This window comes from Scomber scombrus, chromosome 11 (assembly GCF_963691925.1).
Source record: "Scomber scombrus chromosome 11, fScoSco1.1, whole genome shotgun sequence".
Lineage (NCBI taxonomy): Eukaryota > Metazoa > Chordata > Actinopteri > Scombriformes > Scombridae > Scomber > Scomber scombrus.
This window is the reverse complement of record NC_084980.1, coordinates 12,962,551-12,977,946: the sequence shown is the minus strand read 5'-3', so window position 1 is coordinate 12,977,946 and position 15,396 is coordinate 12,962,551. Positions and strand designations below refer to the sequence as shown.

The 15,396-nt window shown below is 40.4% G+C and overlaps 2 protein-coding genes across 4 annotated transcripts; both read right to left on the bottom strand.

The window, feature by feature from the left end:
- Window positions 1–2,820: 2,820 nt before the first annotated feature.
- Window positions 2,821–6,346, bottom strand: cirbpa (cold inducible RNA binding protein a). 3 transcript variants are annotated; one of them, XM_062428498.1, is made up of 7 exons: window positions 6,267–6,346; window positions 5,446–5,556; window positions 5,206–5,312; window positions 4,783–4,915; window positions 4,541–4,688; window positions 4,378–4,436; window positions 2,821–3,753 (listed from the first exon to the last, which is right to left on the bottom strand). In XM_062428498.1, exons 2-7 carry the CDS (start codon window positions 5,543–5,545, stop codon window positions 3,740–3,742), a joined length of 561 nt encoding a protein of 186 aa, XP_062284482.1. In that variant the 5' UTR covers window positions 5,546–5,556; window positions 6,267–6,346; the 3' UTR covers window positions 2,821–3,739. The 3 variants fall into 3 exon arrangements, with proteins under 3 accessions (XP_062284482.1, XP_062284483.1, XP_062284484.1); XM_062428499.1 differs by having other exon boundaries at window positions 2,821–3,103; XM_062428500.1 differs by having other exon boundaries at window positions 4,804–4,915.
- Window positions 6,347–10,294: 3,948 nt separating this feature from the next.
- Window positions 10,295–14,935, bottom strand: LOC133990818 (midnolin-like). Its single transcript, XM_062429225.1, has 7 exons — window positions 14,703–14,935; window positions 14,487–14,574; window positions 14,310–14,372; window positions 13,523–14,035; window positions 13,266–13,371; window positions 11,966–12,196; window positions 10,295–11,043 (listed from the first exon to the last, which is right to left on the bottom strand). The coding sequence occupies exons 1-7, from the start codon at window positions 14,933–14,935 to the stop codon at window positions 10,871–10,873; spliced, it is 1,407 nt and encodes a 468-aa protein (XP_062285209.1). The 3' UTR covers window positions 10,295–10,870.
- Between the last annotated feature and the right edge of the window lie 461 nt (window positions 14,936–15,396).

Here is a 15,396-nt window from a genome sequence, read left to right as displayed (position 1 = left end):
CTTTCTCAAGTATATTAGTAGTTATAATGACCAGTTACTTTGCAGATAGACATTTTCACCTGAAGCTTATGAGTTGATGTGGAATGTCAAGAATTAAACTATCCACTCCACTTTATTTATATAGCACGATTTTAACAAACAAGGTTTCCAAAGTGCTGCACAACAAGATAAAACAAAAAGATGAATTACAAAATACAGAAAGATAAAAGCAATAAAATGCGCTGCCAGCACAGGATAAAAATATGCATGTATACAAATAAAATCAACACTACGAGGTGTCAAAAGCCAAAGAAACGAGGTGGGTTTTAAGTAAAGTTTTAAGATGAGACTGAGGAGGCCTGTCTAATGTGCAGCGGCAATTCATTCCAAAGTTTTGGAGCTGCTAGATCCCTTCTGAACTTAAGCCTAGCTTTAGGCACCGTCAGGAGCAGCTGGTCAGCTGACCTGAGATCAGCTGGCAGTGTAGGGGTGCAACAGTTTAGAGAGGTAAGATGGGGCAAGACCATTCAAGGCTTTAAAAGCAAATAAAATAATTTTAAAATGGATGGGCAGCCAGTGGAGTGAAGCTAAAATAGGTGACGTGCTCATACTTGCTTGTGCCAGTTAAAAGACATGCAGCAGCATTTTGTACCAGTTGAAGACGAGCCAAGGAGGACCCACTAACCCCAATATAAAGTGCATTACAGTAATCCAGCCGAGTGGTCACAAAGGCGTGGATTACTATCTCAAAGTGCTGTCTGAAGGACTGGTTTAATTTTTGCCAGCTGCCTTAATTTGAAAAAGCTAGACTTCACCACAGCTTTAATCTGACTTGTCAAATTTAAGGTAACTGGCAATTGGCTTGCAATACTGTGCCAAAGAACCCAGATCAACTAGGGGGGTCACAGAAGTCTTTTCATTAAAATTCAGAAAAAAGAAAAAGACATCCAAGCTTTAAGGTTGTGTAAACACTAGCAGTGGGTTAACAGTAGGAATCTTTTGAGGGGGCACAAAAGTATATAAAGTAGATAAAACTAGCTTCAACATTAAATATGCTTCATGTCAACAACTGATCTACAGTAAGACATGAAGCGTCACTATCCTGCAGTATTTGTGCTTAGTTTGGTTCTCACGTGTTTATGGGTTCATTCAATTTGAAATCCAGGTTAATCTGATTTACGTACACATTTAACCAGATCCTCCTCCAAATGGTTACCTCACACCTATTTTATTCACCAATATCAAAATAATCTGAGTATTAAAATTTTATAAAAATGTACAGAGGTATGAAGTTTTAGTTCAACAATTATTTTATTTTTTTAAATTGCAATACAATTGCAAACAAGTGATCATGTTTCTTTTGAATTAAGCTAACAGGAAAATCGCATTAGACAAAAGAGAAAACGGTCTTGTCATCCTGGCCTTAAGTCCAGTTTGTTTTACTTAAACTGGACATCCAAAAAGGACTTTAGCAGCAGTTCTACATTATGACAAACTGTTCTCAGGCAAGCCAACATTCAAAGTGTTTCACAAAGGCTTCCTCCATGTGGCCACCGCCTACAGCTGCCCCACTGCTGCCGCACGTTGGACCTGAAACAAGACCGTAAGTAGTGTTACAATCAGGCAGAGATGATCAAAAAACAACATGAAAACTTGTTTCAATCGTAGATCTGTACCTGATAACTGCATCTGCCTTGGCCTCTGCCATCTAAGGCCCGACACTTCAGCTGTGAAGAGATCAGTGAAGACTCTGACCATCAGATCAACCTAGAGAAAAAGATTTAAGAGATGATTAAGTCTTGTCACTTCATGTTTGGAATAACAAAAAAGACAACAGTAATTTGCATGCAACACTATTCATGAGTCTGAAACTCACCACTTATTATGTAAGGGTACAAAAAGAGACAACTGAATACAGTCTAGACACCTTACACATCAATTAGGACTGCTGTGGGACATTACTGGAGCGAATTAAAGGACTAATGCAGTGAACAGAAGTGGACTGTGCACAATATTACCCATGACTCAGAGGGCAATGCTTTTTTTGGTGGACTCAGGAAGGTGGAGCACTATAATCCAGAGGAGCTTCAAAGAAACATTTTTCCTCAATGAACTTTTAAGAATCAGAATCGGGGGGGGGGGGGGAGAGGCCATGGCATGTTTGTGGGCGACATCTGAAGCAGAGGACTATAAACAGCGACTAACTTGAAGGTATTCATGGAAACAATGAGAACTGAGTTTGAAGGATGTGAGCAAAGCAAAAGGAGATTTTTACCTCACGTGCATTGGCCTACTTTCTCCACATATGACCTAGGCAAGAGAGCAGCTTTCATCTCTGATGAGCACTTGTTGGTAGGCGCAACACTTCATTCTCCAAGGACTTGTAGGTTTTTGAAGTAGCTGACCTCTTGAACGTAATGAAGCATTAACATGACCAGACACCAGCTGATGTTTTCCCAGCAGTTCATATGCCACTTTTAGGGGCATCTCAAGTCAAAACTCACTAGAGCTTTGACAATACACTACAGTTGCCTGTCAAAATACATTTGCCTAATCAGTGTTTTAGACAACAGGATTCATTGAGCCAAATAACACCTTTAGTTTCCAAATTTGAAAAGACCAGACAGGCAGCTGTTGAAATTAAGTGGACTTTTAATAAACCCAATTACTTCTTATCCCTCTTTAGTCATATCTCAAATCTAAGGTCCGATCTAAAACTGGCCTCCAATGAAATCCACGTCTTGTTTGTTTGGTTTTTTTAATGATTTTTCTTCCACGCAACATTACAGTGATATCAGCTTAACTCCCCCATGCGTTTTTTGAAAGGCAAAAGAATCAAGATTATTTTCCACAGTCTGTTTAATAGGCTCCATGAAGCCAAACTGACAAAGAAAAAAAAATGTTGATCATACAAACATAAAGTACAAAACTGTTCCCGGTTGAAATATTACTCTGGGGAAACGAAGTTACATTTTTCGATCACTTAACAAGATTAGTCCATTTTACAGCACATTTAAAATGCAGATGTTGAGCAGAGCACAGAAGATACCTTGGACAGACTGTAGCATGCTGCAATTTGCAACTTCATGAACAGCCGGCCACTTCGGATGTGTAGTTCACCAGTCTGAAAGGAATTCACTCTTTTGGGAAATTGAACACACAGGAGCCCCAGCTAAACTAAGTGTTTAATAGTAAAAAGGAATTTAGCATAAAATCCCCCAAAAAGTCTATTTAAAGTGTACATGGATCTGTTCCCTCACTCAGTTTAAAACCTGGCATGAGGTAGGTCAGTCACAAAAGACCGTGAGGGGAAATAAAGGAAAAAAACAAGCCCCATCAGATATCAATATAAAAAAAACATTACTAAATAAGGAATCAAATCAGGAAACACTTCAACGTGCTGGACAAAAACTATAGCGATAGTAGTGGCTGATCAATGAAAAGCCATGTGGAGAGGTGTTGTTGGGTCCCCTAAATTGGGCCTTACAATATTGATCAGATTACACAGATGCCTTTTAGTGAACAGACGGCTGATGCCCAATCAAGCAAGATAAAGAGTCCTGAACTGCAATTTGTTTTAACATGGTTCGTTAGGAATGACCAAAACTTCATGGCTACATTTTTTTTTTTTTAAAGATGCTTGAGCTACTACAACAGAACTACAAAACTAAAGGTCAGCAATAACACGTGGACATTTTTCTTGAGGAGCGCATCTTTGAAATACAGCCAGCCAAGTGATGATCTTGAATCAGGGAGATGCTTACTCGTGTGTAGCTGAGGATAAGAAGTGGGCACACAGGTAAAGACACTGAAAGTTCCAACACTGGAGTTTCACAACATCCCACTCAACCCACCAGACAGTCCAAAACCCCTCCCTCATTTTTTTCCCTTCTTCTTTGCAAAAGGGGTTCCATCGGCCAAGCTACGAGCAATAACTATTTGACAGAATGAGTAACTTTAGTGTTACAAATTGCTTGCCAGCCTCTATCAGAGTGGGGCGGTGGGGCTAGCAAAAATCGGTACAGTAAGAGGCATCAACTTGATCTCAACTACAAAACTGAGGGGCATACATGAGTCATGTTTCTTCATATGTTGGGGCTGTGACATCGTCTTTATTAAAAGTCAATGCTATGCACTATCTAGAGTGATACAATGTTTACAAGACTCAGTATAAACGCAGCCAAAGAGACCCTCTATAGTCACTGGCTTAAATAATACTTAAGGCAAGTTAATCATCATTTTACAGACACAACGGAAACAGGTCCAAGACTCCAGCCTGACAGTGTTGAAATGTGGTATTTTTAAGCTATAATGTGTGGTCAAACCTAGCAAGAGTGTGATAATGACAGCCCCAACATAAGTCTACATACAGTGCAGATGCACATTATTCATGCTTACCATAGCTGTCATATCCATCGCGGTAGGATCCAGAGCGGTCACCATATCCACCCTGTCCCCTGAAAATTAGGCAAACAATATTTTAAGAGCTTTTTAATAATTAATTTAAAATTTTACTAGTCAATATAAAAAGGCACAACTATGATTACACAGGACATCTTACCTATTTTCTCTGTATCCGCTTGAAGAGTATCCTCCACTCCTGTATCCGCCACCGCCGCCGCCGCCACCAAAGCTCCTGTCTCCACCTCCAAAGCTCCTATCCCCATAACTCCTCTCACCATAACCCCTGTCTCCATTGTATCCGCCGCCTCCAATATAGAATTTAGAGATAGATTTTGAGATAAAGGGAGGGATTAAAGCAAACAATAATAAATACCACACAGTCACATCGATAGTGATCACCTCTTGAGTAACCTCGCCCACCTCTCCCCCGGGAACCGCTGAATCTTCCTCCACGGGGTCCTGAGCTAAAACCTCCTCTGGAGCGTCCTCCCTTTCCAGCTTCATCCACGCGAATAGCCCGTCCATCTAGAGTCTGCAAACAAATTAGCAAACGTTAACTCTCTCAACACAACCAGTCAATGCCAAGTGCTTGCTCATGGAGGTCTAGGATTAGGGATTAAGATTGGCACTATATAAAAAAATTGATATAATGAATTTAAATCAATCAATTCAAATCAATATTATTATCTTAAATTACAATTACAAGATTATGAGAACAAATTAGTATTTTGGAACAAAAGACTATTTAACCATTAAAATATATATATAATAAAAGTAAAGTTAAACAAAAGGTAAAATGTAAATATAACACTGTGAACTGACCTTGCCGTTCATGGCCTCCAAGGCATCTTTAGCATCTTCTGCGTTATCGTATTTCACAAAGCCGAAACCACGAGACCGTCCTGTCTCTTTGTCTCTGATCACATCCACTAGTGGGGGAGGGAGGACATGGAAATTCATTAAAATGAAAAAAAAGACGACGTTCAACGCGCTCTATGTGAGCATGCTGGTGATTTAAAATGGAGACTACAAATGAAAACGAGGCCTTGGCGGGGGATCTACCTTTTTCAATGGTTCCGTATTTGCCGAAGGCCGCAGCCAGAGACTCCTCGTTGGTCTCGAAGCTCAGTCCTCCGATGAATAGTTTACCTTCGTCCGACATCTTGAGTCCAACTGGAAAACAAAAAAGGGAAAAAATATATGCATAAAATGTGTAAATATGTGAACCCTAACATATGCTTGAATGTTGTAACTATCGTGTTTAATGGCGATCGGTCATGAGCGCCATGGCTGCTGCAGCACGCACTGAGAAAACTAGGTCAATGGTCTATTACATCAGAGGCCTCCACAACCTGCGTATTTATATCAAACATACATTTAGCGTAATTTACAATGTATTTAATTAGATCTAAGCTAAAACTTGGGTTAATTCATCAAACTCGGTTGCCGCCGTTTTTGCGGCGCAGGTCGGACTAGGCCTCAACCACACCAGCGTGCTGCCGCTAAGCTTTTTTCTTTTCAGCGCCATTTTACACACTGCTCCTCACTTTTGTTCCGTTGAGCAGCTTCAAGATGCGACGACGAGCTTCGTGCTCATGTTATCACAATCCCTCGAAAAATACCACGTTTTAATGTCTAAAATAGAATTTAAATACTAACAACCTTAATATTAACCGAGTGGATTACATCGTGTCAATATAACAGATTAAAATATATGCGGTCGTGTTAACAATGTAACGTGATATTTTAATAAAAAAATGTGGTTAAATATTTTAAGCAAATGCACATAAATCACAAACATGGTAGTAACAACTTGAAAACGTACATGAATGTTGAATTTACCACAAATACACGGTGAAAAGCCGTGAATAAGCGTGTCTTACCTGCTCTCTGTGTGTCTCAAATGGCTGCTGTGAGGCTGTGGGGCGAATAGGGGGAGCAGAACACGAGCACTCGCCTTTTAGAGCCGCGCGCTCGTCTCTTCTTCTGCGTAATGAGGGGGGCGTGACGTAACGACACGTGGGGCCTGCAGCGCCACCTGTAGGAACTGGAGCAGGATGGAGTGACCCTCTCTACCTCTGCATGGCTACTGCTCGTTTCTTTTTTTTGGAGATCAAATCAATCAATCATAAATAAGATTGACAATATTATGACAATACAATTCTAATATTACAAGAATAAAGTCAAAATATTAAGCCTACCAGAAGAAAAATCACAATATTACGAGAATAAATTAGTTTAGACTAGTATGGACTTTGAAACAACTGTGTCTAGGGTTAACTAACTAGGTTAATCTAAAGGGAGAACCAAACAGTCTCTTTTGAGGAGGAGGCAATAACTGGAATTGCTTGTCTGCAGAACATTTTGAAGGTGGACAATCAGAAACTGAAATAAGTGAATTAAACTCTTCAGAATAAGCTCTCCATGTCCAGTGAAAGGCGGCTGAGCACAAAGAGACTTTAAAAGGTGTGAGAGAGAAGGGTAAGACAAATCTCTGTCCCTCAGGCAACTCTATGTTTTCAGGTGCATGCACCAAAAAAAGGACAAAAGACATTGAGAAAAAGGAAAAAGGCAGGTTAAAAGTAATTATTGGAGAAGACTGGAAAGGGACTTTGAGTGAAAGGAAAGTTGCCACAGAATAAGTGGAGCCATTGTTGGGAGCAGCTGAAAGACAAAGACCAAGACCACATGAGGGTAGGAAAAACTTCTGGAAGCCCGCAAAAAGCAAAAACTGCAAAATGGAGTAAAGAAAGACAATCAAATGTGAACTTCTGGAGTGAAGCTTAAAAAAAGAGGTGGCTGTAGAGAAGAAGAACAGCTTTGTCTGAAGAACTTAAAAATGGATCCCTCCTTCATGGAGAGGAGCTTCAACATAGAAGGCCAACAAGGAGCGAATTAGAAAGGACCTCTCTTAGAAGGAGAGCTGGAGCAAGAGGACTCCATGACTTGAAAAAGAAAAGAAAAGAAAAGAACAGAAGGAGAGATGGCTCCAGAAAAAAGCAGGGCTGTATGCAACAGTAGAAGATAGTAGAAGAAGGTGCCTCCTCTGAAGAGGCCTCAGGTGATTGTGTCACCTTGGAATAAGAGCTGAATTGTTTCAGCATTGACTTTTAGTATTGAAATGAGAGTAAACTGTCTTTCTCTTGTTGGAAAACAAGAAAGAAAAGGTACTTTTGTTTGTCAGGAGAAGATGGCTGTTGCATGGCTACTGCTCATTTCTTTCTTTTGGAGATCAAATCAATCAATCATTAATAAGATTGACAATATTATGACAATACAATTCTAATATTACAAGAATAAAGTCAAAATATTAAGCCTACCAGAAGAAAAATCACAATATTACGAGAATAAATTAGTTTAGACTAGTATGGACTTTGAAACAACTGTGTCTATTCTAAAGGGAGAACCAAACCAAACAGTCTCTTTTGAGGAGGAGGCAATAACTGGAATTGCTTGTCTGCAGAACATTTTGAAGGTGGACAATCAGAAACTGAAAGAAGTGAATTAAACTCTTCAGAATAAGCTCTCCATGGCCAGTGAAAGGAGGCTGAGCACAAAGAGACTTTAAAAGGTGTGAGAGAGAAGGGTAAGACAAATCTCTGTCCCTCAGGCAACTCTATGTTTTCAGGTGCATGCACCAAAAAATGGACCAAAGACATTGATGAAAAGGAAAAAGGCAGGTTGAAAGAAATTATTGGAGAAGACTGGAAAGGGACTTTGAGTGAAAGGAAAGTTGCCACAGAATAAGTGGAGCCATTGTTGGGAGCAGCTGAAAGACAAAGACCAAGACCACATGAGGGTAGGAAAAACTTCTGGAAGCCCGCAAAAAGCAAAAACTGCAAAATGGAGTAAAGAAAGACAATCAAATGTGAACTTCTGGAGTGAAGCTTAAAAAAAGAGGTGGCTGTAGAGAAGAAGATTTTTGAAGAGGTGGAGAAAGAGCTTTGTCTGAAGAACTTAAAAATGGATCCCTCCTTCATGGAGAGGAGCTTCAACATAGAAGGCCAACATGGAGCGAATTAGAAAGGACCTCTCTTAGAAGGAGAGCTGGAGCAAGAGGACTCCACGACTTGAAAAAGAAAAGAAAAGAAAAGAACAGAAGGAGAGATGGCTCCAGAAAAAAGCAGGGCTGTATGCAACAGTAGAAGATAGTAGAAGAAGGTGCCTCCTCTGAAGAGGCCTCAGGTGATTGTGTCACCTTGGAATAAGAGCTGAATTGTTTCAGCATTGACTTTTAGTAGTGAAATGAGAGTAAACTGTCTTTCTCTTGTTGGAAAACAAGAAAGAAAAGGTACTTTTGTTTGTCAGGAGAAGATGGCTGTTGCATGGCTACTGCTCATTTCTTTCTTTTGGAGATCAAATCAATCAATCATTAATAAGATTGACAATATTATGACAATACAATTCTAATATTACAAGAATAAAGTCAAAATATTAAGCCTACCAGAAGAAAAATCACAATATTACGAGAATAAATTAGTTTAGACTAGTATGGACTTTGAAACAACTGTGTCTATTCTAAAGGGAGAACCAAACCAAACAGTCTCTTTTGAGGAGGAGGCAATAACTGGAATTGCTTGTCTGCAGAACATTTTGAAGGTGGACAATCAGAAACTGAAATAAGTGAATTAAACTCTTCAGAATAAGCTCTCCATGTCCAGTGAAAGGAGGCTGAGCACAAAGAGACTTTAAAAGGTGTGAGAGAGAAGGGTAAGACAAATCTCTGTCCCTCAGGCAACTCTATGTTTTCAGGTGCATGCACCAAAAAAAGGACAAAAGACATTGAGAAAAAGGAAAAAGGCAGGTTAAAAGTAATTATTGGAGAAGACTGGAAAGGGACTTTGAGTGAAAGGAAAGTTGCCACAGAATAAGTGGAGCCATTGTTGGGAGCAGCTGAAAGACAAAGACCAAGACCACATGAGGGTAGGAAAAACTTCTGGAAGCCCGCAAAAAGCAAAAACTGCAAAATGGAGTAAAGAAAGACAATCAAATGTGAACTTCTGGAGTGAAGCTTAAAAAAAGAGGTGGCTGTAGAGAAGAAGAACAGCTTTGTCTGAAGAACTTAAAAATGGATCCCTCCTTCATGGAGAGGAGCTTCAACATAGAAGGCCAACAAGGAGCGAATTAGAAAGGACCTCTCTTAGAAGGAGAGCTGGAGCAAGAGGACTCCATGACTTGAAAAAGAAAAGAAAAGAAAAGAACAGAAGGAGAGATGGCTCCAGAAAAAAGCAGGGCTGTATGCAACAGTAGAAGATAGTAGAAGAAGGTGCCTCCTCTGAAGAGGCCTCAGGTGATTGTGTCACCTTGGAATAAGAGCTGAATTGTTTCAGCATTGACTTTTAGTATTGAAATGAGAGTAAACTGTCTTTCTCTTGTTGGAAAACAAGAAAGACAAGGTACTTTTGTTTGTCAGGGGAAGATGGCTGTTGCTGTTTAAATGGCCGGCATTTGATTGTCCTCAATGACATCAACCCAACCCCCCATGCCACCCCACCACACACACTACATCCCATCACCCCCAAAATACCTCATTAACCTTTCTTATGCAACCCATCCCCCAGGACCCAAACAGCTTTGTTTGCCTAAAAAAAGAATCAGCTCCCACTGCTCAGACTTTATCTCCAGTTTGACTTCAGTTCTGAGAGAATATTTCAAAGCCAGAGGTGCCTGAACACTCGCTTTGACTAATACCTCATCATCAGATGCTGGGGTATATTTCTGTAGTCTTGTCTGTCCAGTAAAGCTGCTTCCATTGTTTTTGAAGAAAACATTTAACCTCACTGCAGAGATCCCAGATAAAGCCTTCTTTGTTTATCTTGGAGCTACCCATTCAAAGCTAGAAACCGTCGAATGGTTGTGCACATTATGAAATTCAGAACTCAGGTTTTTTTATTTTTTCCTTTTATTGATTGATATTTTTGCATTATTTTGCATTTACATTTTAATATTGCATAAGTAAAACATTCCAGAGGAACATCCTCTGCACAGAACAAAACTTAACAGGTTGACTACATTCAAGACAGTTAAGGCATTTGAATACATGAACTAACATTTTACACTTAACAGGTCTTTGTACAAACATCAAGATGTGTAACATGAAAATGTACACTGGAACCTGTTGTGAAGTGTGCTACATACTGTTGTTAGGACCATTGTAAGGACAGATGCACATGAAGTAATATGCTCAGTACAGTGACAGCCAGAGGAACCAGACTCCTTGGATCTTTTAGGCTTACATGTTTCAGAAACGCACTCATAGCTTAAAATAGCAACAAAGTCTTTCCTCAGAGGTAGGTGTCCTCTCTCTCAGACGCACTTTGAACTTTAAGTGCTCTGTATTGCTCGCTCTTTCACACAACTCCACAAGGTCAGAGGTCAGCTCTAGTTTCCATGATGATTCCTCAGTGACCTGCAGTTTCTGTCGTCTGCCATCGCTCCCTTGTGAAAACTGCCTTTGTTATGAGAGTGTTTTTACTTGTCTGGGAGACTAGGGGCGATGGTGACAGTGCTGGTATGGGTGAGAAGTTTGTGTGAGATGCGAGCTCTTGCGAGTCCGTCTGCGAAGACGCCTCTGATGCATCAAAAACTGCAGGTGCTCCAGCTTACAGTGCAATGTTTGATTCTCTTCTGTGGATGAAGTGGTGGGATGACTCTCCTCAGCTGTCAGAGAAAGAAGAAACATTGTGAATCATATAATTATATGGGGCAGATGTTTGACAAATGGAAATATAATGACATTAAAAGGAGCACATGGGTTTTGTCATGCATACACACATGGGAAATACAGTCCAAAGAAGGGCTACAGTTACTGATAATTCCCTTTACTGATTAATCTGCCAATTAGTTTTCCAGTTATTGATCCATTATTTGTTTCATAAAATGTTGGAGAAAAAAAAGCACAGTGGCCGAGAGAGCTTACCACACAGCACCTTAAGAAAAGATGGTCATATATGTGTTTTCTTAAAGTGCAGTGCACAGACACAAGAGATAAATGTCTATCACAATATCTGAAGCCCAAACTGATGTCCTCTAATATCTTGTTTTGTTTGAAAAAAAGATCCTAAAAACTTCAATTCACTGATACTGATAACAACACAGCTAAAAACACAAGAATCTCCACAATAGCAACATATAATTCAAACTGGACATAAATCAATATATAGAAATGCAATTCAGTATAACAAAAAAAGGAGATAAAAGAGTAAAGATTGAAAATTGACTGTAGCCCAAGTCATATACTCCCTACAAACACATACACACACATAAGTCTTAAGTTCATGAAACTAGGCAAAGTGTTTTCAAGCTTCATCAGTGACCCAGAAGCTAAATATGGCCTTCAAGTAAAGCACAAAATGTTTGGTCAGTGTCATTCAAGCCAGTTGGAATCGTATTATGAGCCAGCGCTTTCGTATCTATTTTGAATGTGGCTCACACACTTTGAGTTTATATTCCCACTCATTTCTTGTCCTTTAAATAGAAAATAGGATTCAGTCTACTTTAACTCGTAGAATTACTCCCCCAGTTTGCAAGTGTGTAATATCACATTCTTCCTGTATACACAATAAAATGTATTTAATCTCACCTGGGGCTTTAATCAGGTGGTCTGGCCTCTGAGTCACTATGGGTTTGGTTGTTGTTTTGCTAGGCTGGCTGACTGGAGGGTTTGACGCAGGACAGTGGAGGTGAGGTTGGGTGGGTGAAGCCCCCTGGTGGTGGTGGGCAGCTCTCAGCAGGTCATTTAGGATCTGGAGAATGATGGCGATGCCACGTCGTGGATGGCTGATGCTGCTCTGACTGCACGGAGCCAGTGTGCCTGATGGGATGAGAAGAGATAAGGAACCAGTTGCTGCAACAATTAATCAAATGACGGATCAAATGTTAAATTAATCAGCAACTAATAGATTCATTGTTTTAGTAATTTTTCAAGCAAAAATCTCCACAAATATCAATATCTTTGGGTTTCGCTGATAGTCGATGGTCAGTAATGAAAAGAACAGTTTCTGCCCTGTAGCCCTACAACTCATAACTGCAACTACAGTGTATATTTGATATAAATATAAAAGATTATGGTCTCATCTTAAGTCTAAATTTCCTTTTTATTTTAACCTATTTAGTGTATTTTAGATTGATAGACTTTATTTATATTGAACCTTTCATTCAGGTGGTATAGCTCAAAGTTCTTTACAATAAAATAAAGAAACAAGAGAGTTAATAAAAACAGGCAAATTAAAACAAGTACAAATACTGAATGATAAAACCAAGCACTCAAATCAAGAAGACAAAAGAGGCAGTAAATAGCAAGAACAGGTATGCTAAGAACAATACAATATATAAAAGATAATAAAACAAAGGGAGAGTTACAGTTAAAAGCAATGTTGAATAAATAAGTTTACAACTGTCATTTAAAAATGTTCACAGAGCTTGCATCTGTTATATCCTTGATGAATAAAGTTTCAGTGCATAGTTAAAAAAGGCTGAGCTGCTTACTATAGTAGTAGCTCTCTTTTTGTTTGAGGACCCCACTAATAAAATTCCTGTTTTGTCACCATTTAATTTTAAAAAGTTGGTCTGCATCCATTTGTTCACTGCAGACATACCAGTTGTTAAACTGCAAAGGGTTTGGTCATCACCTGGGTTTGAAGAAATATAACCTGTGTGTCATCAGAATTAAGCTTATGTTCCCTGATAATAGCTATAACTTGAAGGAAGCATGTACAATAATAAGTCCTAATTATCTATCTATCTATCTATCTATCTATCTATCTATCTATCTATCTATCTATCTATCTATCTATCTATCTATCTATCTATCTATCTATCTATCTATCTATCTTTAGAGTCAGGTTTAGGCCTTTGTTGCTCACACGCTGAGGAAGACTTACCAGAGAAAGTCCCGGAGAAGACTCCTGGAGAGTGGCTCACAAAACTCTCTATGACTGCTCCTGGTTGCTTGCACAGATCAGTAGAAGAGGAGGAATTAACATTACTCTGTAAAACAAGAAAGAAAATATTATTGCTTAATATCTCTTTTTGCCATTCCGCACAAAATGGACGAAGACAGAAAGTTGACTTGTTATATATATGTTTTACACTGTTTTGAGCCCAGGAGAACGGTCATGTATGACTTTGTATAGCTAACCTCTTTGAAGGTTGAGGCTGGCACTGGGCTTGGGGGTCCAGGACTGGGGCCAGGTGGACAGACTGGTGTGGTTGCTTGTCGTGGACAGCTGGGATGAGGGTTACAAGAGGACAAGGAAGAGGTCGACAGAGTAGTGGCAGATGTCTGCATGGAGCAGGGGGGACAGGGTTGATGTGAGGATGAGTGGTGATGGCAGTTCACAGCAGGGACAGTGGTGGGTCTTTGGGTCCTAAGCTGGACTGGGAATGTAGAGTCTGGAGTGTCTGGGGCTGGAGTGGAGGTTTGTGAAGTCAGTGAGGTAGTGGTGGACTCTGTTGTGTTAGTGGAGGAGCAGGCCGAGGTTTCTGCCGGCAGGCCGGTTTGCATCTTGCTGCTGCTTCGAGCTCTCGAGTCCCAGTCCTGCTGCAGCTCCACCACATCCTGCGCTGACAGTTGGAGCTGCACGTACATCATGTGGGCACCAACTCCCAGGTTAACGGTGAGAGGCGAGCGCCCAGACAGGAAGTCACTGATCTGCCGGATTATAAGGAAAGAAACACTTCAGATTTAAATAAACTTTCGTCCACTGAACTGTACTTTAACCTACTTTACCAGAAGCATGCTTCTGTGACTGATGTGCAATCATGCTCGATTGTGTATTGATAAAAACACTGAAACAAGAATGTGTGGGTTGTTGAACAGTTCAGTGACACATACAGCATAACACACAGATGGCTTATTAAATCCTACTCCACAAAATATAAGAAAGAAGAACAGCATATAGATGCAATTCCTCTGAAACTCTTACTTGAACTTCTGTTAAACTTTCCAAAACATCCATCATGGTCCTCTCAGCCCTGGTAGTTGAACACTGTGGCGATAAAAGATAAAACAAAACAGCTCTCAGTGAAGTGATGTGCTATTAGGCTAAATGTGTGTGAATATGTGAATTCCTGGGTAAGATGTGTATTAATGGTTTACTCACTACTAGACCAGCTTCAATCACAGGTACCAGAGTTAATTTGCTGCCATCTGCTACACCCAGATCCAGCAGTTTGCCTGCAGTCAGCTGCCTGTTTCATAAGCCATGTGGGATAAAAAGATTCTTAGTCACTCTTTGCAATTTTAAAAGGCACATACTTCTTATTTAGTTACCATGACACAAAATGCAGTGTAAAAACATCTCATTTAGCAGGCTCACCTGTCTTTATGCAGGAGGACGATTCTGTCCCTTTGCAGTCTAAGCTTTTGGGAGATTCGTGTCCTCAGTCCCTCCACAGTCTCTCCTCGGGGGACAGTGAGCTCCACTGGGCTGCCGGTGGTCGATGTGATTGATAGACGCATGGTGGTCGGACCGGTGGAGATCCCAGTCCCGCAGCTTGCAGTCCGACCCGAGGTGAAGCTACAGAAACCTCTTTGCGGCTGCTGCTCCATTCAGCGGAGCGAAGATAAAAGCACCAGTTTAAAACCAGCTAACTGATGCGTAATGTAGCAATGTTGTTGTTTTTTTTAAATTATCTTTAGTCCCGCTCTTCATTCCTCAGTGGAGAGCATGAAGTATCTTAAACGTTTGAAAACGAAAATAAATGCTCTGTTTAACCACAACAGCTCCTGTGTGGTTCGTTTCTCTCGCTGTGACGGATGCGGCTGTACCAAGCGTAAAACTCCCCAATCCTGTCAGAGAAGTCCCCGCCCATCTGGACCGCATAGCCCATCAGTGAGAAGACCGGCGTTATTGTCCAATCAGAATGGCGTATTGTCACACGGCTCCGCCCTGTTCGGTGCCTGCTCGTCATTCATAAAGTAAATGATGCAATCCTCAAAGCACTCCAACGTTTTGTACAGGATATCATCTTGTCAAAACGTCTAGACTACATTTTAATCATTGTTCACAT